At 41.7% G+C, this 25,735-nt stretch overlaps 1 protein-coding gene across 5 annotated transcripts in view; it reads right to left on the reverse strand.

The window, feature by feature from the left end:
- Positions 1–24,532, reverse strand: part of LOC105007037 (zinc finger protein 638) — a 28,884-nt gene extending 4,352 nt beyond the window's left edge. The window contains exons 1-15 of one of the 5 annotated variants that reach the window (XM_010865797.5): positions 24,266–24,529; positions 7,154–8,756; positions 4,705–4,766; positions 4,563–4,592; positions 4,040–4,284; positions 3,222–3,412; positions 2,808–3,005; positions 2,575–2,670; positions 2,324–2,370; positions 2,128–2,195; positions 1,885–1,916; positions 1,349–1,474; positions 916–1,053; positions 344–388; positions 48–185 (exon numbers count right to left, since the gene is read on the reverse strand). In XM_010865797.5, the coding sequence (XP_010864099.2) occupies positions 48–185; positions 344–388; positions 916–1,053; positions 1,349–1,474; positions 1,885–1,916; positions 2,128–2,195; positions 2,324–2,370; positions 2,575–2,670; positions 2,808–3,005; positions 3,222–3,412; positions 4,040–4,284; positions 4,563–4,592; positions 4,705–4,766; positions 7,154–8,756; positions 24,266–24,357 (3,111 nt within the window). In that variant the 5' untranslated portion in view covers positions 24,358–24,529. Of the gene's footprint in view, positions 1–47; positions 186–343; positions 389–915; positions 1,054–1,348; positions 1,475–1,884; positions 1,917–2,127; positions 2,196–2,323; positions 2,371–2,574; positions 2,671–2,807; positions 3,006–3,221; positions 3,413–4,039; positions 4,285–4,562; positions 4,593–4,704; positions 4,767–7,153; positions 8,757–24,265 lie in introns of all 5 variants that reach the window. The other 4 variants (XM_010865795.4, XM_010865796.4, XM_010865794.4 and 1 more) reach the window with 4 other exon arrangements.
- Between the last annotated feature and the right edge of the window lie 1,203 nt (positions 24,533–25,735).

The following is a 25,735-nucleotide window of genomic DNA, read 5'->3' on the forward strand; positions in this document are numbered from 1 at the left end:
CAGCCAATCAACAACGTCCCCGGGTACACCCAATCCCGCCCCCTCACCATGTCCTTTAGGGCCAGAGCCTGTTGAACCGTGCCGAAGCGTTTAACCAGCCCACGGACTTCTGTGGGGCCGGAGGGCGTCTGCGGCACGTTGTTGACCACCAGAAGGCATTTCCAGTCGTCTGCCGCCTCGGCCTCCTGCAGGTTGAAACGACGCATTGACATGTCAGAGAAGGTAGACTGCAGCGACAGAGTTTTTACAGACAACATCTGCAGCTGCAACTGGCGCATTAATAGAAATCGTGGGATTCTCACGATCAATACAACAGCCCCTGGAAGTACAGAAAAAGACTCACACTCGCAGGGTTCCTTGGTCCCATCAACGACTGGAAAAGTGCCACCTGCAGCAATAAACGTCAGATTTTATGTCTTCGCTCCGTTTAATTCTATCAGCGGGAGAAGGAGCTGGGTGCGCGTACACTGCTAGGTCGCAGAGACGGGTGGCTGCTGGAGCCGCACCGCAGAGGTCCTATACAGCACTTGCATTTCATTCCTCTGCGTTTCCTTCTCAAAACCCATTGGACGGAAAAGGCGACAGGTCCCTCCCGTCTGACCTTCTACACCAATGTTTTTTTTAGAAGAAAACACAGACAGATGAAGGGAAATGTCCAATTGAAAATATTCCCAGGCAAGATATTTTCTGGGAGCTAAGTGTTTCTTTAGACTCTTTTGGAAGTACAGTTTGTGTGCAACCGTAACAAAACTCCATGTTTTGAGTCAGTGCCCAACTTATTTTGGCGTCATATTATTCACAAAGCTGGTTAATGGACAGTGGTATCTGTGCTTTAGAGTGACAAATGGCAGTCATTTAAATACTGCTCTCTATCACTTAGCAAGCTGGGCCTTAAGTCAACCCATATGGTCTTACCGGTCTGTTTAAGTCCAATTCAAGGTTTGGTGGTAGCGGCATCATGTTCAGAACCGAGTCATTAATGAGGGCAGGCGTTTTATCGTATGCCTTCAGCATCTCCTGGGCTGACTCTACGTCGGGCATAGTGACAACAGCCTAGGAAGGAAAATAAGATGAATTGAACAAAATTAAAATCATACAATGTTGTTAAAACCGATGCTATTACTCAAAGTATCTTTCAGAACACTGACAGTGAATACACTTAAAGGGGATTTAAACCTACCAGACTGGTGCTGTAAACCAGCGGTTCTGAAACCCAATACAGTTGTATTTCTGAACTCTCGTTTCATTCACCTAATCCAAGATTTAACAGAAACCCCTGCGCTACACTACAAAACCATAGAATGCACATGAAATGTGATAGCGTAGTGATGCATTCTGGGTAGTCTACCTCTTTAGGGTCAGTGATGACGAGGATCTTGACAGGGGTTCCGTAGGGCTCAGCTAGCTTAGTGATCTCACCCTCCAAGTCCAAGCAATCGCCTTTTGGAAGACCAGCAATCTTGACCACACCTCTCTGAAAAGGTCAAACCACAGGGGAGATAAAGTGTCAGTTCCACACGATGCATCGACTGGAGTTGCCTCCTCTACATCACAGGTAAACCAGGTAATTTCTAGATAATATATCCTATCTGAGCTGTCTGTAGTAACAAAGCACCCATGGAATTAGAAGTCGCCTAGTTCTCGGGAAATATCAGTTTTGACCGTTCATCAATCTTTTGAATCTGCCTCTGTTCACCCTCCCTACATTCTCTCCTCCATTCTGGCTTCACCAGGCTACTTTGTGACTGACTGGATAACCTGCTGCCAATCCTATCCCTCCCCCTGGCCCCTAAGGCGTTGGAACACGGCGCAGGATTTGATATGAAATTCAGAAATACACATATGATTCGAAAGAATGAAACAATAACTGCCAAAATACATTACCTCCTTAATCTTCTCCCGAACAACGCTGGTTTCTGTGGTAAAACAGACATACTGTCAAATGCCCCACCTCTCATCAGTAAGGTCTATCAAACAACATTAGTTGAATAATCAAGACACCGAGTCTAACCCCTTTTCCCTTTTAAGTCCACAATTAGGCATGTGGTCATAGGTTGATCACTACATAGGGAATAGCGTGCCGTTTTGGACACCTACTTGAAGAACAATAATTGTATGTATTTTTACCTGGGCTTTCGATGGTTGAGTTGATATTACTGGGGTCCTTAGTCGTTTTGGAAGCACCCTCCACATGTCTATACAGAGCAATTATGTGGAGAGAATACATACGAGGGGCGTTACACAAACAAAAATTACACCATGAAGGCCACAATCAATCACATGACTGGCCCATTCATGAGCGGCAATCATGCATTCAACTTACCCCTTTATAATAACAGGTATTGAGGAGTTAGTTGTATCCTCGGGTTCCTGTAAAAGAGATGAAATGCACGTGTTATGAATCTTTACCCCTCCCCCTCCTGTTTCTCTCTATTAGCAAGGGATTCATTGGGGCTAACTTTTGTTCGAGGAGAGACTTATTACGCCGCTGGGCCAGGAATGCAATTGAGCAGCCTTTCCTTACTGGTCAGACGCTTTGACTGACAGGCTACTTGCCAAGCGTGGAAAACAAACCTTGTCGGAGACAGTGATGGGATGATCCCGTATGGAGAGGGTGCAGCAAGCGGCCAAAACCTTCGCTTCTTGCTCGTTATGCATGCACACGGTGGCCTGAAGAGATACTACATGTTCAGGATGTTTTGTTTTGACAATATGCTACAATATTATGTCATTTTACAACATTATCTAATGGCACCACGCTTGGTAAAGGGCGATTAACCCACATGTCCATGTCCTAGTGTACTAACATGAGCGTACTGCCGCGGGCCCTGATTCTCCGCCGGTTCCTCGCTCTTTACAATGAGGACGTTGTCGACCTTGCCGAAGGCCTGAACCAGCGACACCACTTCCTGGTATTTGGCGTCTGCAGGAAGGCCCGTCAGATATAGCAGGCAGGAACCTGGAGGCTGCTTTTTCTGCAGTTTTGGAGTTGGCTTTAACGTCTTCTGTTGTGATTTGCCGGATTAAGTAATACATCAAGGAAGAAAGGTTAAGTACTGCTCTAGAAACAGAAGGATAAAGACAAAACGGTTCGATCTCTACTTGACACAGCTATCTAACTCCTATGGTCCACATGTTTTGATAGCTACGACGGAAAATGTGTATGGTTCCTCGATTGTCAAAAAATGTGCATAGCAATTTAACAAAGAAATCTTGATTACCTCAGAGCTTTGTCCAGGGGCGGCCTCCTTCCCCACTGCTGGCTTGTCCCCAGGTTTGGCTACCTTTAGAGAGGGGTGGTTCCCAGACTTGCCGGTAGACGACCGTCCTCCAGAAGACTGAGAGGAGGAGCCAGTAAGACGCTTGGCCGTGTCCTCGCTTGAGCGCTTCAGGCCGCGGCTAGTAGATACACCTGGACGTATGAGTGAAGACTTGATGCCTGATATTACCTTGGTTACAATAATGCCGCAGACGGCACAAACTTTACAGGGCCAAAGACACATTCTGTTTTACAGTTAAAAAAATATATATAAAAATGCCTGTCTTTGGCAGAGGGGGGACAATTCCTGTGGCGTATGTTTTGCCCAGTATATTGGCTGACGAAATCTCACAAATGTAGTACAATGACATTGTTAGACTCTGTAAATTAAGTTGATCCAGAAGTTGTTACTTAACCCTCTCAATGGTTTGACAAGGTGTTCCTAGTACATGCTTTTCCCCTGTATACTGCATCCCAGCTAAAACATTTTAATTAAAATTAGCCAGATTCCAGAAGCACAAAAACCAAGAAAATACATTGAGGGAAATTATGAAAGACAGGTTAATTGCGCAAGTTTTGTTGCTAATTGTTAAGCAGGGAGTTTTTTTAATTAGTTAACAGGCTGAAGTTCAAACCATAATTCAACTACGGACCAAAACCTACATCAAGCTAGAGCTGAGCACTTGAAGCCTAACCAAGAAATCTTAAAGCCTGTGTCCATTTGCATAGATTCTTTGTCTAGCTGTCAAGGATTTGGCATAGTCTGGCTCAGTGCCTTACCTGTGGGGCCCCTACGTGACTGGAGGGGACTGTATCGGCCAGAGGGGCGATGTCCATGTCCATGGGGAGGTTGGAGTGGGTGCCGGGGTGAGTGAGACTCTCGGTGACGTCGCACTGAGGTAGGCGGGGAGGCCCTTTTGCGACGGTCTGGGGGTGGTGTTGGGGAGCAGGACAGGGAACGGGACACTGACCGGGAGGCGGAGCGGTCTAGGGAACGCCAGGTGGAACAGGCCTCCGAGCCCTTCCTAGTATGAGGAGCAGAAGAACGAAGACATATGTAATGTACATTCATTCATAAGACTAACACATGAGGTAGGGCTAACATGGGTCAGTAAGATGGGACAATGAGTGGTTTAACTTGCATATCATTTCTTATAAACAACGATTAGAATAATTGTAAAAATATGCTGAAAATACATGAATTGATCATGAACAGAAATGTTACCAGGTTTTTCAAAACTGTTACATAAAGCATCTAACAAAAGGTAAAAAAAAAACACAAAAAAACTGGGATTTCTCTTACCGTGGCAAGTCCGGTTTCCAGCCTGGATACCTTTGATGGGAAAAAGACAAGGGATGTAAGCACATCAATCCACAGAACGACTGACCAATTAACCGACAGCACAATTTGAAATGTTCGAAAAAAAAAGAAAGACATTTTTTACCTGTTGCGCAGATCTCTGCAGCTAGCAGTGTGGTTCACTGTGTTCACATGGTAGGTCCAGTCCTGTGAGGAAACAAAGACAATATAGAGGGGGGGGGGGGGGGGGGGGGGGGGGTAAAAATTTTAGATATCTTGTCCGCAATGGATATCATATCGGTAAAACCGCATTACAACTATGAACATCTTTAGAGTGTAGTGGACATTTATATTCCAGTGTCATTCAAAAATGTACGTTGTCGATATCTAAGTCATCCATATCTTGATTGCATTCCACAATCAAACTGGTTGGCATTGATACATCTGGTTCATGTAAGAGGCATCAAATCAAATGACAAAACAATTATTAAAAGAAACCAGAAACATTTGAAAGTATTAAAAAAAATTACATTCTGGCTGTGCATCATAAAAATACCAAAATATATTGCTAAATCGACTTCCTTGTATTTATGGGGGGGAAAGCATTGGTAATGTGTTGGTACAAGGCAGATAGGAAAATAAAGGTTAACACAGTGCTCCTCACAAGCATTCAACCCCCTCAGACTTTCCCATACTTTATTTTGTTAGAACATAAAACTAACCTGGATTTAATGCAAATCCTTCTAAATTAATGACAAATATAAAATAAGTGACTGCTTAAGTATTCACCCCTTTTAGTCAGTATTTCTTAGAGGCACCTTTGGCAGCAATTAGTCATGAGTCCATGTTGCTAAGTCCCTACCAGCTTTGTACAAATGGACACCACTCAAGCGCCGGGAAGTTGGATGGGGACCTATTTTCAACTCTTTCCAAATATTGTCAATTGGTTGAGGTCCAGGATTTGACTGGACAACTCAAGAACATTCAGACTTGTCCTGAAGCCACTCCAGTGTTGTCTTGGCTCTGTGCTTAGGTCATTGTTGCGCTGAAAGAGGAATCTTCACCCCGGTAGGAGGTTCTCTTCAAGGACCTCTCTACGTGTAGTCTCGATCTTCCTGGCAAACCTGACCAGTCTCCCAAGCATGCCCATAGCATGACGCTGCCACCACCATGCTTCAAAGTGGGGATGGTGTTCTAAAGATGGTAGCGCGGTGTTAGGCTGGCACCAAACAGCTGTTATCGTTGAGGCCGAAAACCTCTATAATGGTCGCTTCAGGCCATAGGACCCCCAAACTCAACAGTGGAACTCCATGCCAGTTCCATTTTTTGTCCTTTCAGGTATCATTCAGGGAACGACTTAGGCCTGGGACAGCAGGTGGGTGCAATTATTGATGAGGTCGAACAGAAAACCAGCATGTGAAACACCTCAATTGCACATGGGTGAATTCTACTCAACTAATTGAGACTTCTAAAGACAAATAGTTGTACCACAACTAAATTGAAGTGTCTCACAGCAAAGGAGGAGAATACTTAAACAACAAATTGTTTTATAAAAATTTTTGTAATTAATTTAGAAAATGTGCCAGATTTTACTTTTCATTTTGACATTATTAAACAAGGGCAATACATTCTAAATCAATTTTGATTTCATGTTGTGACAAAATGCAGAAAGATCCAAGGGGGTGAGTACTTTTGAGAACCACGGTAGGTAGTCCTCTTGACAAAAAAACATGACACAGCTTTTGTAGCTACTGTATATCCACGCCTTCGGCAATCCTCTTCGTCTTTAGCCAGAATTACTCAGTTAAAAAAATTATAATATTGCAGTTTGTGTTCATAAAAATATATATTTTTTAAAATGAACAATTCAGTAACAGCAAGTACAAGAGGAATTACAGAGGAAATGTTTGAAACGAGAAAACCGTTTAATCCACTTCAATCCCATTCTTAAATTTTGGCATTTTGGTCACACTTTAAAGTTGCCCAGTCTACTGAAGAATCGTTACACTTGTAAAAGGCCAATTTGAAGTCTACAAAAATCAATCATTAACTAAATGTTATGAATTGGGTGGCTTTACATTACATTACATCACATCAAAGCATTCATTATTCTTCAGACCAAATATTGTTTTAAACAAAAAACAAAATATGTATGTTATTCAATTAGATGTGTTCGTTTAAGCATTTCTATAATTTTGTTGATATACTGAAAACAAAATGGATATACAAAATAAAAATGTCAAGTAACATGTCAAGTGCTGACATGTAAGATACAACTAAACAGGAATGTACACACGCACACACGCACGCACGCACGCACACACACACGCCCCATAGGGAGTTACCCAGCAGAGAGTTGAATTGTATGTGATGAAAATGAAATGTATAATGTCATTTAAAAGTGGTTTATAATTTCTAATGAGGTGGTTACATTTCATTTCAGTAAACTGACACTAATTCAAATGTGGAGGTGTATTCTTGAATGTATTATGGTGTGAGGTTTCCAACTGTGCAGCGTCTTTATAAACGTAACAGAAAAAAACCCCAGATCTCAGCCTAGCGAACAACGTGTGCAGTACAAGTACAGTACTCACCTTTTCCCGTTCACACTGCGTCTCACACAGGGAGCAGGTGTGGGGGTACACCTTTGGAGGGTCCGCCGAGAAATCACTTATCATGGTAGGCGTTGGAAGGCTCTTGTGGGCGCCAGAGATGTGTTTGGATTCTGAGGGTCTGGCTGATTTCAAAGAATCACTTCTGGCCTCAGACGACGGCTTCATTCTGGGCACGTCGCGTTCTGACCGAGACGTTGGCGGCGGCTCTCTGACGAGTGCACGTTTGTGCTTGGGAGCACCGGGACTTGGCGTCCGCCTCTTGTAGTCTTTGTTCTCTCTGTATTTTTGTACGTGAGGGGAGCCGTCGCTGGAGCGGCGCCGCCCCGGGGATTCAGCTTTACGTTGCTTGTACTCCGCTTTTGTCGGGCTCTCCTTGGGCAGCGGCTCGCGTTTGAAAGAGTCTCTGCCCTCCTCCGCCGCCCTGCTTGCGTGGCCATAGTCGATGACTTTGCCCGCTATTTGCGCTACGCTCAGAAAACTCGGAATGTCTGGCGAACGCGGCAGCGCGGGACGCAGCTGAGGCAGGGAGAGGCGAGGTGGCGGCGGTCGGTCAGAAAAAGGAGGGAGATTTTCCGAGAATGTGGGAGGGGGGTCCGTCGTTCGGGTTGTTTTTTGTATTTTTATGTCCCGTAGGATTAAGGGCAGCGTGTCTGGAGTCAGCTGATCGTCAGGGTAATGGCTGAGAAACTCCAGGTCGTCGTTCGACAAGCCGAAGCTAGCCAGGATACTGCCCGCGCTTTCTGGAACGTACATATTCTGCATGTCGCCGCCTTGCGGACGCCCCTGGTCAGAAACGGGCACGTTCCAGTTTTGCGCGCCGCCACCCGGCGGCCTGGGGTTGGGGTTAGCGTGGGGGTGCGACAACTGCTGGGGCTGCTGCCGTTGCTGCTGTTGATTGGGGGCAAAGACATTATTGGGAGTCTGGTATTCGGACCACTCCAGATCTTGCCTCTGATACGGCTGGTTGTCGGAGGAGAGTGGGATGAGGTTACTGCTGTTTGAATAACCAGTTTCCGACCTGTGACTTTGACCGCCCCCGGGCAGATGGGGGTCCGCGCAATGCTGCCGGGAGATCTGGGTCATCTGGTTGGTCAGGCGGATGTCCTCATGCCTCCCACCCTGAATGCAGACCGAGATGGCCGACTCCTGCTTCTCGGGCAGATGGGTTGGCGGCGGAAACCGACCCACCGGGTAGTTGTTCATCTGGGGCATGTTGGCACCCATAACGTGGCCCGGTTGTTGCGGTCGGAACGGCATGGCCCTGGGCCTGTTAAAGGGAGCCCCCTGTTGCTGGTACATGATGGAGGCAAGCGGCTGCACGTTACTTTTGTTGTTGGCGGCTGCTGCTGTCTGGAGAAGGTGGAGCAGGGCCAGTTGCTGGTTGCTGAGATTACTGGCTACAGTGATGGCAGTGAGCTGGCGCAAGATAAGCTGAGCTTCGATCTGGGCCAGGTGGAGTGCCGCGGCCGGTCCTGAGAGGAACGGCGCCCCCTGGCTGCTGGTAGCGAAGATGTCGGCTGCTCCTCCACGGAAGCAGATAGACGGCAGTAGAGGGGATCGACTGTCTGTGAGCAACGCAAAGCTGAGAGGTGGAAAGCAGAGACAGGATTATAGATGCTGGGCTTCCTTACATTAAAATTGTGGATTATACTGCATCTTCTTTTAGATACTTTTAGAGGGGTCCCAATGTACTGGGAGATAAATGCATCTAAGTTTGCACTGTTTCACTGTTTTTTTTGGTTTCCTTTTAAAATGGAGTGGCTGGGAAAATTCCATCGTCTTCATCTTCTCTCAACCATCTTGCGGTCATGCTCTTTTGCAGAGTGGAAAAGCAAAGCAATGTTATGTAACTAATCAACAGCACCAGACTTACCGTCAATTTGGTTTGAGAAAAAAAATAAAAGACTTACCATGTTTGCTTGTTTTTGTAAATATATAATAATTAATTTGTGTAATAAGTAGTTACTGGCCTATAACTCAAAATGTAAAAAGAGTTAAGTAGGCCTTATTTTAAGTGAAAAATACCAAAATGGTCATAGTTAGGACACTTTTTGGACCTGGCCACTAATTAATATGTTCTGGGTGGGTGTCAAGAAGGAGCTGAGGTTCATGCTTAAGCTACATGTGATAAAACAATGTACTTTCTGTGAATAAAATTATGTCAAAGAAAGCAGGCCATCACTTTACCCAGCACTACTAAATAACACTACCCATCTACTAAAGTTCATGGTATTTTTAGATCTTATGTGTGGCTACTGAAGAAAATGATAACATTTACGAAAAAAAGGGATATCTATACAATATGGGAAACATATTTTTTTTTATACTTGTAGATTCTGGGTCAATATAAAAAACTAGTTAATATTTTGGGAAATACAAAGAATAGAATGTGAATGTTGTCATGCATTATGGGTAGCCCCAATGTGCATTATGGGTAGCCCCAATGTAATACCGTAAGAGTAGGGAAGTAATCAAATTTCACGTAATATTTCTACTGCTTTTTTTTTTAAAATGTTGTTTCTGTATTATGAATAGGCTATAATACAGAAATATATTTTACAAATTTCCAAAAATGTTATATTATGTTGACCAGAACTGAGATGAGGGAAGAAACTCCTAAAATACTACTAATAATAATAATAATAACTCTATAAATACCAAAGTAGCTGTATTAAAAAAAAAATCTACCGGCAGATCGCCTAGTTCATAGATACAAGTCAACCAGGACAAGTCTCATTTCATCATTCGGCTTCAATGACAACCTATCAGGTAATTTAGAGTTCTATCACCATCAGACTTAGGCTACAGATCAACCTAGCCATACTGTACAGCTCCATGGAGTTGAATGTCGGAAGTAGACGTGTGAACCTTTAAACGCGTAAATGCTGTGGAATGTACCTTCAGCTGGAGGTCTTCATACATGAAAACTGCTAACCCAGACCCAGGCAACCTCTCGGTTTCCAGCCCAGCGCTCCCAACCGCTAGGCAGCCTGCCACTCCTCAGATCAACAATGCAAAACAAATAACCTAAACACTGTACTGTTTGAATGCAAACTGACCTTCTCAGGTTAAGAACATCCTACAATGTCACCCAGACCGTATGCACAATACACATGAGACTAATGCTAAGGTGTATTTAAAACATCACAGACCCCGATGGGCCCTTTCCCACTAAACTGTGCGTGTCGGCTTTTTCACTGTATCATGCGTTTTCATTTATTCACGGGAAATGTGCAACTTAACAGTGGGCAGTTTTAATTATGAAACCATTGAGAGATACCTTCGTTTGGGGGGCTATGTGGTTGCATATTGTGATATTATATTTCACAATGTATTGTATCAACAAATGGGCTGTTTTGCAGATAACTAGCAGATTTCAGTACTTATTTCCAAGACAGAGCCCGCCCTTCCAATTTTGATGGTTGAAAGTGACAGATTCAATTATGGATTCAATGACAGATTTCAGTGACTGCCACCATGAAATAAGTAAAATAGTGAAATATGAAATTGTTAAAGAAATCGTTAAATGTAGAAATACAACATTAAATATTACACGTTTATAATTCATTAATTTATCGTTTAAATGTTAAATTATTTAATATTTAATTATTTCATGGTGTACATATGTATTCAATAAAGTCCCTAAATCCGAACAGCTCTGAATGATCAAAAAACACTTTCTAGCTACAGAAAGAAAGAAATGTTGGCTATGTAATACAGTAACCGATCAAATTCAACTACACCAAGGATTAGCAGTGTACGTTAACTAGCAGCTACTGGGTGGGCATCATGCATCAGCAAAAAAGAGCATTGGTTCCATGCATAGAACTGTAGATATATCTATAAGGTTCCATGCATACATTAATAATATTAGCTAACTAAAACAGGGTTCGTGTCAGCAGCTAAAATCACGACAAAGCAACAGAGAGGTGGAGCTGCTGTTAGTTAGATTGCTAATATCATGTCGTTTATCTCCAACGTCACCTAAATAGATTGCATCGGATGTCGCCACAGTACAATAGCTCGTTAGATTACGAACGTCCTGAAGACCTGTCGACAAGTTGGAAGTGGGGAATTGCCATTTAACGTTAGCAAATTATACGTTGGTGTCTAGCAAAGACTAGGCTACCTAGCCTGAGTAGCTAACCGTAATAACAGGAAACTGTTGCAAATATAATTTTTTTAATCGCCTACAGTACAATTACACATCAGTGCATTTGTTTGTGAACCCTTATCGTTTTAAACCTTGTATGGGCGTATAAACATGCATTGATTAAATACATTTCATTGAAAAGAAATATATTTCAGGCCTACGTTGCTAAGTAGTCACAGGCTTCGCAGGCCTAGAAATACCGCGATGCCAGCAAAGGGGTATTGTAGCATTTCTCATAGAATGACTACAATATCTATGATTGCTATCTTTGACTTTGCTGAGTATGATTTTGTATGCAATCGGTCATAACATACCTGTCCAAAAGTCCGTGTGTTTCTTTGTCTTTGTAGCACCCGTAGAAAACGACTCTTCCCAGTGATAAAGGGGAATGCCCGCTAGTGCAAGCGCGACACGTTACACCGCAAACATAAGCACAACCTCGCTTCTCGTGAATTTCCGCAACACTAAAACGCTGTGCTGCTGCCTTTTACCGGTCGGTGTGTGAAATGCACTGTTTGTCCCAAATCGAAAAAGGTAATGTGGAAATAAATACAACTACATGAATACTACACTAAACCCCCCTTGTCCATTTTGGCCCTAAACTGTCCTGGGCGGCTGGTATCCGAGAAAAATCGTTTGTTAATTTTCCCTGTATCTCACATTTTACTGTCCTTGTCTTGACATATCGAGACTGGTCCTATATAATGTTATGTCGAAGCACAGATTACTGAGCATAATATATTTCACCATATTTAAAATGTTGTGATTGGAGAAAATGACTTCAGATGACTTAGAAATGTATGATTATTTTCTTAGCTACACACGCTCTACTATTAGTGTTTACATTTGGAGTGGAGTATTGTTTTTAATTAAAACGTAACATGATTTCCTTATTTTATTAATGTTTTATTCAGTCACCGGCAATAAAAAACTCCTGCAACCCAAATGTGGGTCACATTTGACATGTTAATGATTTAACGGATGCTCTAACCAGTATGCTCTAACCAGAGCAATTTACAGGAGTAAATCAAAGAAAATACAGTTAACTGTTGCTCTTACGGACAATACAGATATATTTTGTTGGCTAAGGGATTCGAACTTAGCAACATTTTAATTAAATGATTAACGGCTGTCACCTTAATTTAAGTCAAAACTCTTTATTTATGTCTGCTAAGACAGCTGTATTTATATGATTTTAAGAGGTTTAAGAGGCCATACGTAAAATGTGTACGTACCACTATCGTAAATACAAGCGTAAATGACAAGACATCAGCCGTTCATGTTTTAGGCAAATGTTTCCAATATTTTTTTGAACAACATAGTTCAATGCCTTTGAACTTTCTCGCCAGTCTGTCTTTACGTTTGCATTAAAAACATAGGAGTCAAAAAATCAGGCTCAATAGAAAATTCAATTGAGGTTGTTTTTTTTGGTCAAAGACTATAGGGCTAATCTGCAAGGCACTATCAACACAAAAGTGTATGCAGATATCAATTTATTTTCTCATAAAGGTACCTTACAAAAATGTGGAATACCGTAAATGTGACTATCTAAAGAACAACTTTACATGAAAAGCATTTTTTTTACGATATTGGAAAAATGTAGGCTACCAAAATCTCTCTGATAAGACAACTGTCAATATTACTCTGGGACAGTAGAGGGCGATGAGCTAGTATAAGCCATGGCTTTACCAAGAGGAAGAAACTCAAATCATTGCGGTCATGCAGAAGTTTACCAATCGAGATAAAAGGCCTCAGAATTTCGTTTTTTAAATGTAATGATTATTGTAGCTGGATTTTTAATTAAAATTCTACATAGGCGTAGAGGCAACCATCAGATCGTTATCAGCAACCATCAGACCATTGTGTATGCTAATCCAAGTTCTAAGTTTTAAAAACTATAATTGCTCATTAGAAAACCCTTTTGCAATTATGTAAGCAAAGCTGAAAATCGTTGTGCTTAAAGAACTAATAAAACTGTCCTTGTTCACACTAATCAGGAATCTGAGCATCAGCAATTGTGGGTTTGATTACAGATTAAATATGGTCAGAAACAAAGAACTTTCTTCTGAAACTCTTCAGTCTTTTTCTGAGAAATTAAGGCTATTTCATGCGAGAAATTGCCAAGAAACTGAAAATCTTGTATAATGCTGTGTACTACTCCCTTCACAGAACAGCCCAAACAGGTTCACACCAGAATAGAGTGCACAACTGAGCTAGGTTTGGTGAAACTAGGCTAGGTTTTGAGAAACAGAAGCCTCACAGGTCCTCAACTGGCAGCTTCATTAGCAAATACGTTTATTTATATAGCACAATTCATACATAGAAGCAATTCAAAAATGCAAATCTCTAACTCAGCTGTCTCCAGGGGGACTACATGAACTTCAACACCCCAGTATCTCAATTTTCGCATTCCAGCACTAGAATGAACCCGCTAAATAGTACCTGCAAAACACCAGTCTCAATGTCAACAGTGAAGAGGCGACTCTGGGATGCTGGCCTTCTAGGCAGAGTTGCTAAGAAAAAGCCATATCTCAGACTGGCCAGTAAAAATAAATGATTAGGATGGCCAAAAGAGCACAGACACACAGGAAGATTGGAAAAGAGTAATATTGACAGACAAATCTAAGTTTGAGGTGTTTGGATCACAAAGAAGATAATTTGTTAGATGCAGACCAAATGAAAATATGCTGAAGGAGTGCTTGACGCTATCTCTCAATGATGGTAGAGACAATGTGATGGTCTGGGTGTGCTTTGTTCATGGTTAAGTGAGAGATATGTGCAGGGTAAAAGGGATCTTGAAGAAGGAAGGCTATCACTTGATTTTGCAATGTCATGCCATACCCTGTGGATCGCGCTTGATTTGAGTGAATTTCCTCCTACACCAGGACAATAACCCAAAGCACAGCTCCAAACTATGCCATAATAATTTTGGGAAGAAGTAGTTAGCTGGTATTCTGTTTATAAGAGAGTGGCCTGCACAGTCATCGGATCTCAACCCGATTGAGCTGTTGTGGGAGCAGTTTGACAGTATGGGACGTAAGAAGTGCCCATCAAGCCAATTCAACTTGTAGGTGGTGCTTCAGAAAGCAACCAATTGACTAGAATGCCAAAGCTCTGCAAGGCTGTGATTGCTGCAAATGGAGTATTACTTGATGAAAAACCAAGTTTGAAGGGCACAATTATTATTTAAATTAAAAACATAGATTTCTAGCCTTACCAATGACTGTATTTCCTATTAATTTTGCTCAAACTCATTTCATGTATGTTTCATGGAAAACAAGGACATTTCCAAGTGACCCCAAACTTTTGAACTGGTAATGTATTTATTTCTGTGATGGAATCCTTGGATAAAGATAGATCGAGGGAACGAGAGAGCGCAGGTTGATTTAAACCACAGGTCACACACACATCTGAGCTAAGTAATGCATTTCATACCTGAAACGTTTAGAATCAGAAACACATGATACATCTACGCTGGCCCAGTAATCAATATAGTAATGAAGTATGATCATTATGTACTGAATGTATGCAGAGATCTCTGTCAAGGACTTTTGTCGTGGTGGGGTCAAAATCCCTTTCAATCATATTTCTTGTCAGAAAGAGTTGCTATTTCCATCACCTAGTGTGTGTGCTGTGGTGGGCAAAGTTTTGCCGAGCACGTCTTTGCTCCCCAGTTGCTGATACTGGAATTGGAGACATGTTGTGTCAGATGCAGATTATAATTTTTGCTGTATAACGCAACATATTAACACCCTTCCTGTCTGACTCCCATGAGGTGTCTCCACATGCTCGGGGGTTGTCTTTCATCCGCCTCTGGGAGTCCTACCACTCATCACCCAACATGTTTCACAGAGTTCTTTAGTGTCACCTGGGTTTCGGAACAGCGACCAACGATGTGAAAGATACATTTGTCAGTTGTAAATTGACCCGGGAGCCCTCTGACAGCCAGTGCCTGTTTTAACCTTCAGCCTCACGACAATCATTATTTATTAGACAGATTATTCAAACACCCGTCTGAATGGATAAACAAGTGGCCTGAATGTTGACAGCGCTAGCTAATTAATGAATATTCACGTATGACAACTTGCATGTGTTCTATAAATACCTTATGACTAGATGACAAAATGGACGCTGTTGTTAGGAATTTGCATGAGCATGTGATAAGTTAAAGACTACTCGGGGTCTGTGATGGTGGAATGTATGTTAATTTACTTCCACCATCTAAAGTAAAAGAAAATTATGTGAAATTTAATTTTCAATACAGGAACATGATTCATGAAGGGTAATCACAAAGCAAACCTGATATTCAATGACTGCTATTTTCTAATAATTTGTTCACAATTCATACAATAACTAAAGACTTGCTAACAGTTCAGTTCTCTAACCTATCAATGGAAAAAAACTTCACTTTTGCCCCAGTCACAAGTAAATAACACATGCTTCTTGCTACTAGGACAACATATAACAGCCTGACTGTATTCTGTATCACTGCTCATCTTGTGGAATGAACCCAACACTGTCTTAAATCATCAACCCAGCGTACTTAGATTACACGCTCTTGGAGGAATAGTGCATGGCAGAATCTTTTGGGGGATCTAAAAATTGCCCTGCCGTGGAACCTTTCCAGGTCAACCGGTTTCCTTTAGGAACCACTTTTCTGATTTAAGTGACATGTTAAACCTTTTTAATAATATCTTGTAGAGGCAGCAGCCTATCAGATTGGGCATGTTGCATTTTCTTTGGCCACACATTAGTGTACGTCATTTCCTCTCATCTTGTTATGTTTCACACTGTAAGTTTACATTGTCCTTAAATATTGATGCATATTACATATTCTTTAATATAATACAAAAATTGCTAAATTAATATAGTAATAAAATGCTAACCATCTACATTTGGGGATATGAATAGGCTCCTGAGGTATTCCGATGCCTCTGATAGCTCAACTGAACCTAGAAAACCCCTTAACTAAACCGAAGGTGCAAATATAAAACATTGGCTGGCAATAGTTCCTTGATAGTGTCAAGCGGTTCTTGAGGATACCTGGGGTTAAATTAGTCAACTAATTCTAAATTGCTCAAAATCATATAACATCCCAAATATAATTTTATTTTCTAGAAATGTACATTATATAATATAGGAAATTACCTTTTCCTGGAATCTAGAGATACTAAGAACATAATGCACAATCCTGCATCCTGGATTTAGGGAAAACCAAGGTATTAACCAAACAGAGTACTAAGTACCAGTTAGCCACTGTATGAGTGTTTAGTTGTTCTGGCTGTCATAAGCCTACCCTGGGTGCTGGAACAAATTCATATGGCAGATAAGGGGAATGCACTACAAGGTGGCAAATTCCCACAAAGCGCGGGCAAGAAGGGCAAGTTGGGTGTAAAGGCACATGGGCAGGGTTTCAAATTAACCTTCGAAAGATGAGAGAAGACGCTCTGACGTGATTTGGAGCAGACAGGTTGAAAATAATATATGTGGATTGAAAATATCTGACCCTGGGCCCAGTGGTTAACTTCTAACGCCAACAATGTGGCTAGGCGCAGGGATTCAAATAACAGCATTATAGACAGGAAACAAATAGAGCTTTGTCAATTATAAATATCCCTCAGTAGACTAACTTGTTGTACCCACACGTTCACACTCTGCCTGGACAACTGCTACTTTCTAATTCACCCAAAAAGGGATTGAACTGAATGAATTAGTTGATGTAACTCATTACCTGCCCCCAAAACTCTCACAGAGTTGCTTAGCCATCAAGAGTTATATGCAAATGAGTGAAAAATACCAACGCAAAAAGGAGATCAAATATTGTTTTTCAGGACATCTTTACATTAGCTGAATTTATTGGCATTAATGAAATTGTTGGGGTCAGGCAAGTTCGTATTATTGTCTGTGCATTGTGTCCAGGTTTGTTGCTAGAGAAATATTATGGGCAGATGAAAAACTTAAAGCATTTATTTGCTTTTGCCTGGTTGATGGCATACTGTAGGTTTTTATGCACTAGTTGTTTGACTAGAACTGGTATCCAAAAAAAAGACTGCTGTGGCACGTACATACACTCACCTAAAGGATTATTAGGAACACCTGTTCAATTTCTCATTAATGCAATTATTTAATCAACCAATCACATGGCAGTTGCTTCAATGCATTTAGGGGTGTGGTCCTGGTCAAGACAATCTCCTGAACTCCAAACTGAATGTCAGAATGGGAAAGAAAGGTGATTTAAGCAATTTCTGAGTATTTCACAATCTGCTCAGTTACTGGGATTTTCATGCACAACCATTTCTAGGGTTTACAAAGAATGGTGGGAAAAGGGAAAAACATCCAGTATGCGGCAGTCCTGTGGGCGAAAATGCCTTGTTGATGCTAGAGGTCAGAGGAGAATGGGCCGACTGATTCAAGCTGATAGAAGAGCAACTTTGACTGAAATAACCAGCCGTTACAACTGAGGTATGCAGCAAAGCATTTGTGAAGCCACAACACGCACAACCTTGAGGCGGATGGGCTACAACAGCAGAAGACCCCACCAGGTACCACTCATCTCCACTACAAATGGGAAAAAGAGGCTACAATTTGCACGAGCTCACCAAAATTGGACAGTTGAAGACTGGAAGAATGTTGCCTGGACTGATGAGTCTCGATTTCTGTTAAGACATTCAGATGGTAGAGTCAAAATTTGGCATAAACAGAATGAGAACATGGATCCATCATGCCTTGTTACCACTGTGCAGGCTGCTGGTGGTGGTGTAATGGTGTGGGGGATGTTTTCTTGGCACACTTTAGGCCCCTTAGTGCCAATTGGGCATCGTTTAAATGCCACGGCCTACCTGAGCATTGTTTCTGACCATGTCCATCCCTTTATGACCACCATGTACCCATCCTCTGATGGCTACTTCCAGCAGGATAATGCACCATGTAACAAAGCTCGAATCATTTCAAATTGGTTTCTTGAACATGACAATGAGTTCACTGTACTGAAATGGCCCCCAATACCCAATAGAGCATCTTTGGGATATGGTGGAACGGGAGCTTCGTGCCCTGGATGTGCATCCCACAAATCTCCATCAACTGCAAGATGATGGACCAACAATATGGGCCAACATTTCTAAAGAATGCTTTCAGCACCTTGTTGAATCAATGCCACGTAGAATTAAGGCAGTTCTAAAGGCGAAAGGGGGTCAAACACAGTATTAGTATGGTGTTACTAATAATCCTTTAGGTGAGTGTATTTGTAGTAATTTAAAAATAATAAATAATTATAATTATATATATATATATATAATATTATCTATTTATCCATAATTTGTTCTTGTGTTACCAACCCTAAACAGCTAAGTGACTAAGATGGCCCAAGTGTCCACAGTCCACAATCGTCATCCAACCAACCTGAACAACCAGTCAACCAACCTGTCAAGAATGGTGCCAAGTCCCTCCTAAACCATGTACCAAGCTGGAACGTACCCACACCAAAATACAATGGAACAATGGTTCTATCAATTATTAATGTGTGGGGGTTGAATACTTACGCAAAATTTTTAAGTTATGAAATCGTCTTATGAATATGTCCCAAAATGAAACCATTTTGTCACATTACAATAATATGTCACATTACAATAATCGAGTTTGAGTTTCAGTGTTTTAAAATAAAATATGCAACAAAATGTCAATGTCCCATTCCTAATTCAGTAGAGAATTGGTCTGGGGTTTGAATACAATGTGGTTTACAGTTGTGGTCGTAAGTTTGCATACCCTGGCAGAAATTGTGACATTTTGGCATTGATTTTGAAAATATGACTGATCATGCAAAACAACTGTTTTTTTAAATTCCAATTAGTGTCTATGTATAAATAGTCAATGAGTTTGTTAGGTCCCACATGGATGCACTGAACAGGCTAGATACTGAGCCAAGGGGAGCATAAAATAACTGCCAATAGACCTGCATTACAAGGTAATGGAACTTTATAAAGATGGAAAAGGATATAAAAAGATTTCCAAAGCCTTGCAAATGCCAGTTGGTACTGTTCAGTCACTTACTAAGAGGTGGACAATTCGGGGATCTGTTGATACCAAGCTAAGGTCAGGTAGAACAAGAAAGATTTCAGCCAAAACTGCCAGTAGAATTGTTTGGGATTCAAAGAAAAACCCACAGGTAACCTCAGGAGAAATATAGGCTGCTCTGGAAAATGATGGCGTTGTTGTTTCAAGGAGCACAATACAACGATACTTGAACAAACATTTGCTGCATGGTCGAGTTTCCAGAAAGAAGCCTTTACTGCGCCAATGCCACAAAAAAGCAATGTGCCAGACAACACCTTAACACACCTCACAGCTTCTGGCACACTGTAATTTGAAGTGACGAGACCAAAATAGAGCTTTATGGTCACAACCATAAGCGCTATGTTTGGAGAGGGGTCAACAAGGCTTATAGTGAACAGAATACCATCCCCAATGTGAAGCACCCCCAATGTGAATCTAGTGAATATTGATGGCAAGATGAATGCAGCATGTTATTAGAAAATACTAGCAGACAATTTGCAGTCTTCTGCACGAAAGCTGCGCATGGGATGCTCTTGGACTTTCCATAAGCACAAGGCCAAGTGTGAAAAAGGTGAAGGTTCTGGAGTGGCCATCACAGTCTCCTGACCTTAATATCATTGAGTCACTCTAGGGAGATCTCAAACATGCGGTTCATGCAAGACGACCAAAGACTTGGCATGACCTGGAGGCATTTTGATAAGACAAATGGGCAGCTATACCACCTGCAAGAATTGAGGGCCTCATAGACAACTATTACAAAAGACTACACGCTGTCATTGATGCAAAAGGGGGCAATACACAGTATTGAGAACAGGGATCAGGTCATTTTTGTCTTTGCTGCCATGTTTTGTTTTATGATTATGCCATTCTGTTATGACCTACAGTACAGTTGAATGTGAATTCCATAAGAAATAGAAGACTTGTGTGTTTGCCTGCTCACTCTTATTGTCTTTACAAATGGTACGTATATTACCAATTTTCCAAGAGTATGCGAACTTTTGAGCACAACTGGATTTAATTAAAATAACAGCTATGTTAAAGTAATTTTTTATTATGACTTTTCCTTGTCATCTCAAGGCTTCCCTGGTAGCTCTTCGAGCCTCCACTGGGGACCTCGACCCTCCCGTTGAGAACCACTGCTTTAAGAGACTAAACACGAACCACCAACCAAGCTGTAATTATGCACTCTCCCACTCTGACACCATCTCCTTCGAGTGCCCATCACGAGTGCTTATGACATCTTTTTTAGGACTCCTTTTATTTTTAGATCCAAGTCCCGTGGCGGGTGATGGCTAGTGCTGATCACTCTAACGCTAAATGTCCCAAATGCCACCCTGTATTGCATACAGTAGTGCAATACTTCTCACTGAAATCAGTTGACTCTTCAGGGATTAGGGTGTCATTAAGAACACCAAAGGTTGAAGGAGGTCACTGCTAAGACAGGGAACAATGCGATAGTCAGAGCCTACATCTGTTTTACAGTTATTTGGAGACATGCTCTTCAACGTAACGGCCCTAACCTGAAAATGTTGTACTTAAAATGCTATAAATAGATGATACGCAAATAGGTAAATAACTATATGAGTGATTTTTACTCCTGGTAAATACATTGCTAATATGTGCAGTTCTGGGACACGGTGTGACATTTCTGTGGAAATAAAATGGAGCCCAGGGGAACCTGATGACAAGGCACATGAATTTACGTTTCTACAGGCTATAGAATGTAGGGCATTTAATAAGCACCCAAGAAGTGGTTAGTCTTTGATAAAGGAAAATTATAGACCATCTCTGTGTCACCGCAGTTCAGCACAGCGACCACACCCTAAGGGTCGTCCCGTTATGAACGGGCATCTTAAAGGCCATGCAGACTGTGTTTCATTGCCAAGTGTCCTGTGATTACCATGTATTCATATTCAGTTTCATCTAATTGCGGTCACTAATTTAGTATCCATGACACATTCAGGGTGATGTCCCAAGGTGTCTGGGTACTGTGTGTTCTGCTGTGTAAGTAACGAGGCGAGATGTATCAGAGCCCCATTGGAATAAACTGGACATTCTGACCACTTTCAACAGGTGAAAATGTATTAGTTGTCAAATTCATTTGATTTAGACTAAGGCGAACTGAAAGACGGACCGAAAGTGGTTATTATAGGTATGTCAAAGCACAAAGGAAACGGACCACAGGTTAACCGGTGTGCATGTGTTTTAATAGACATTGCAAAAACACTTATTCACTACTAAATAAATGCTGCCTCTAGAGGATTTGTCAGGAATTTGACTGTTACAATTTTTTGACAGTTTTGACCTGGCGTAAACTCTTGACCTACGAGAGCATTGCTGTCATTACTGGTGTTGTGGTCAGGAATTGATTTGTAGATTCCCTGATTCACAAAGATGTCAAACGACTCGCTAGAAGGATGTTGTCGCGGCTGTCTTAAGCACTTTGATTTACCTTTTAGTTTACAAGGCCACAGTGGTGAAAAGATAGAGTCCAGACTAATGCTGTGTGAGAGAGTTAACGTACATTTATAAGTCCCCTTGACCTACAGTGGCCCTGTCATTTTGCATAAATATATATAAATATATTTTATTGTTTCTTATGTAGCTCCAACATGGCTGACCTTTCTGTAGCATTTATTTTAGGTCCTCTGCAACCCATGGCACAGTGTGTCAGTGAAATGCTATGCAGTTTCATGACCTGTGAGTTATGCATGTTCATACTTAGTTTTTTTTAATGATCATTTTAAAAGAAAAAATATATAATGACTTTGTTCAACAAAACAATATGTGATCTGATTGTCTGAAACCAGACTGTCAAAGCCACAGACATTCTTCAAACACAGCTTTACCCGGACTACACAGAATGGGTGGATTTCCGCTCTGTAAAAACCTTTTAGGTGGTGTAGAGTCAAAGATAAGCTGTAGTGTTTGGCATGATATTGTCTCTTCGGGGGCCTTAAAGTAGGGGGCCGCAAATACAGTCCAGGGGGTGTTAACAGGGAACGGGTGGATTGTAAGGCTCAGCAAGCGTCAACACTAATCAAGTGCCGAACTGTAGCAAGTCAGAACGGTCGCGCTCTTTGCAGTGCTTTTACACGCCTCCACAAACTCGTTAAGACGTTGTAGGCCTAAGCCCTTGGACCAGATGTTTTTTTATTTTTTTTTAAAGGAATGTAACAGGTGATAGCTCCCTCGTCAGCCTCACATGACTAGCGCCTGGAAGGGACTCGGCTGCAAATCTTAAAAATTCACTTTGATTTGTGATGGGGACCCCACCATCCCCCATCTCCCCCTTCCAGAGACCCTGGTAGAGAATAGTTGCTGACTGCCAGACGGTGGAGCAGGTGCTGTTTTTATGGCAGTTATTTATTTGCCCTAAAGATGTTCTCATCAGATCAGGACGAAACTCTGTCACAATATTTTCTACATTTGCACTCTCAGTCTAAACCCAGAGGAAACTCCTTCCAGAGCGAATACAAGGGCTTGACTATAAACATCTTGTTTGTTTACAATGGAATACTATGGAATAAGTAAGATAAGTAAGAGATTAACTTAAATTTTTTCCTCGCAGTATTTGGAGTTTACTAGACAGGAATCACTCTCTAATTCTTGGTCTAACAAAGAGAAATACCACCTTCATTTAATGGTCAAATGCATATCACTTCAGGAAGTAACATAGTAACATTATGCTTTAAATTAGAGTAAATGATCTATCCTGCGTTAGACTCATCACAAATAATTACATCTATTCAATAAAGCTGTTGGATAGGGCAGCATTATTCACTGAATGAACATTATTTACTGGTGTGGAGATGAGCTGTGTGTTGGCCTTCAAATGAAAGAGTGATGACAAGCTGGAGACCATGAGACAGCCCCGTAGCTTGCAGCTGTCTGCACCAAATTAAATAGTGAAGTACACAACATGCCGTGTTTAAATCCGTTCAAAGCACCCCAATGTTTTTAAGCTAATCATGACAGCAATAGCCTTGATAAATGTTTTCTTTACAAGACATGTGACCTGATCATTTTAATAGTATGTTACTAGTACTTTAGATGCAACTACCACAATGAATGAGTCACAGTATGCCAGCACTGTTAGTTGAGTCACAATATTATTTGAATAAGCAAACTTCATTCTGTTCAACAACCAAAACAGATGAAATACCATTTTGTTTTAATTGGTAGTGGGATACCAGTCCTGATTGATAATAGAAGTAGCAGTTCTAGATGTAGTAGATGTAGCAGTTCTGATTGGTAGTAGAGGTTAGCAGTTCATATTGGTAGTAGATGTAGCAGTTCTGATTGGTAGTAGAGGTTAGCAGTTCTTATTGGTAGTAGATGTAGCTGCTCTGATTGGTAGTAGAGGTTAGCTGTTCTGATTGGTAGTAGAGGTTAGCAGTTCTGATTGGTCGTAGGAGGTTGAACTTAATGTAGTAAGCCACTGATTGTGTTCCATCCTAAACCACAAACATCCATGACACAAGCCACTCTGATAAGCTGTGTTGGTACAAACACAAACCCATAACTAGCTGAATATGTGTACAGATGGCAGTTCCAATGTGTCAAATCTAGGATACAAATAAATACTGTCACATGTGGGCTTTTCATTTGGTGCTGGAAACTTAAATAAAAATAAAATGTTACATTACTTTGGAGATGCAGTCTGTACACAATAATGTCTTCTCAATGTACTTTCCTAATCCACAACAAACTTTGTTTAATCTATCCTAAAGCGAATATAACCTGAAACCATGACCCCATTACAGAGTGCAGAAAACTGCAATTTTACTCTCCAGTTCCCCTTAGACTCAATTTCTCCCCTTTGACCCTGAATTCCCTTACAACCCCTATACTCTTTCCTCTGACCTCTGACCCCTGATCCAACTCACTGGTTGCCTTGTTTGGTCAAGGCATTAAATGCTGGAGCTCTCTGCTGCTGGCCCGTGTTCTTGACCCGGTTCTTCTTAGTGTTCTTCTGCATCTCCTGGCCAGAACAATCTATGTCACAGAACAGTGGGAAATGGTCCCAGCCACAAACTGCAGTTGGTACAGTATGACCCGAGCAGGTGTAGATCCAGTCAGAGTAAAGTTGTAGTAATCCAACTTGATTTCATTTGAGTCTTCAGTCTCCAGAACTCTCATATACAAGTTGTTTATATTGAATTGATGATGGTTCACTGTCCCTCCCTCATGCTTGCTTGGTCTCTGTATCTTTCTGTTTCTCTCTCTCACTGGCACTTGTCTACTGCCCTTCCCTCTCCCTCCCCCCCTCGCTTATTTCTCACGGTCACTTGGTTTACTCATCATCCGGCAATCATTCTTTCTCACCCTTTTTTCCTTACCTACAAATGTCCACTCTGTTTCTTGCTCCGGTCACTGGCTTCTTCCTCCCTTTGCTCCACCTACTCTCCTCTCCTCCCCCTCGTCTCCTCTCCTCCCCTCTCTCTCCTCTCTTCTCCTATCCTCTCTCCCTCACCCTGTTGAGTTTACCATACATAAGAAACAGACCTCTATGAAACCCAGTAGAGATCCAATGCTGACCCCGCGTGTAGGCTTTGTGCAGGGAACCCAATCCAAATAAGTGCTTTGACAGCACAAATAGAACCAACTGAAAATTGACATTCACTACGAAAATACAATCAAATCCTTTGGAATGACCAGTCAGCCTTTCTGGATCTTGAAGGTACAGTATCCTGGGTGATGCAGAGGGCTAGGGGGCTCGTGTGAATGTGATCATGGAGGGAGAGGCGCCTCCCTGGAATGCACACCCAGCGAGGGAGGAACGTCATTAAGCATGGCCTTGGTTCAGGGGTGAGGGGCTTTCAGAGGAAGGGGCTCACGTGGAGAAAGAGGAGTGGTGTTATGGTTTACGGCTAGCTCAGCAGCTGTCACTGAGCAGGGCTGGGGGGGAGGGGAGGGGGGGTGCAGAGCTGGCGCTAGCTGGGTTCTTACAGTCTGTTTTGATGCAGCAACAGCTATTATCAACACAGTATTACCACTCTTGTGTTATCAATATTTCACACTTCTTTGAGAAACAGAAGCATTTTATGAAAATTTCATTTGGTTTCCCTGGAAGTGTTGAATGCATTATGCAACTAAAGAAAGTTCCAGCAACGTACGTCCCTCAAATGCTCTCAGGTAATCATGTACAGCAGCTGAGTGAATTCAGTGATGATGCTTGTTTATTTACTCTTGACAAAATTCTAATCACTGAGGATGAAATTGGTGTGTTGAATGTGTGTGTTTTTTTTTGAGTATGCAAAATTAACAGTGTTTTGTTCCTTATTATGTTTTCAGTGTCCACATCTAGATTACAGTGGGGAGAACAAGTACTTGATACACTGCCGATTTTGCAGGTT

The sequence above is a fragment of the Esox lucius genome, chromosome 25 (genome assembly GCF_011004845.1).
Source record: "Esox lucius isolate fEsoLuc1 chromosome 25, fEsoLuc1.pri, whole genome shotgun sequence".
Taxonomy (NCBI): Eukaryota; Metazoa; Chordata; class Actinopteri; order Esociformes; family Esocidae; genus Esox; species Esox lucius.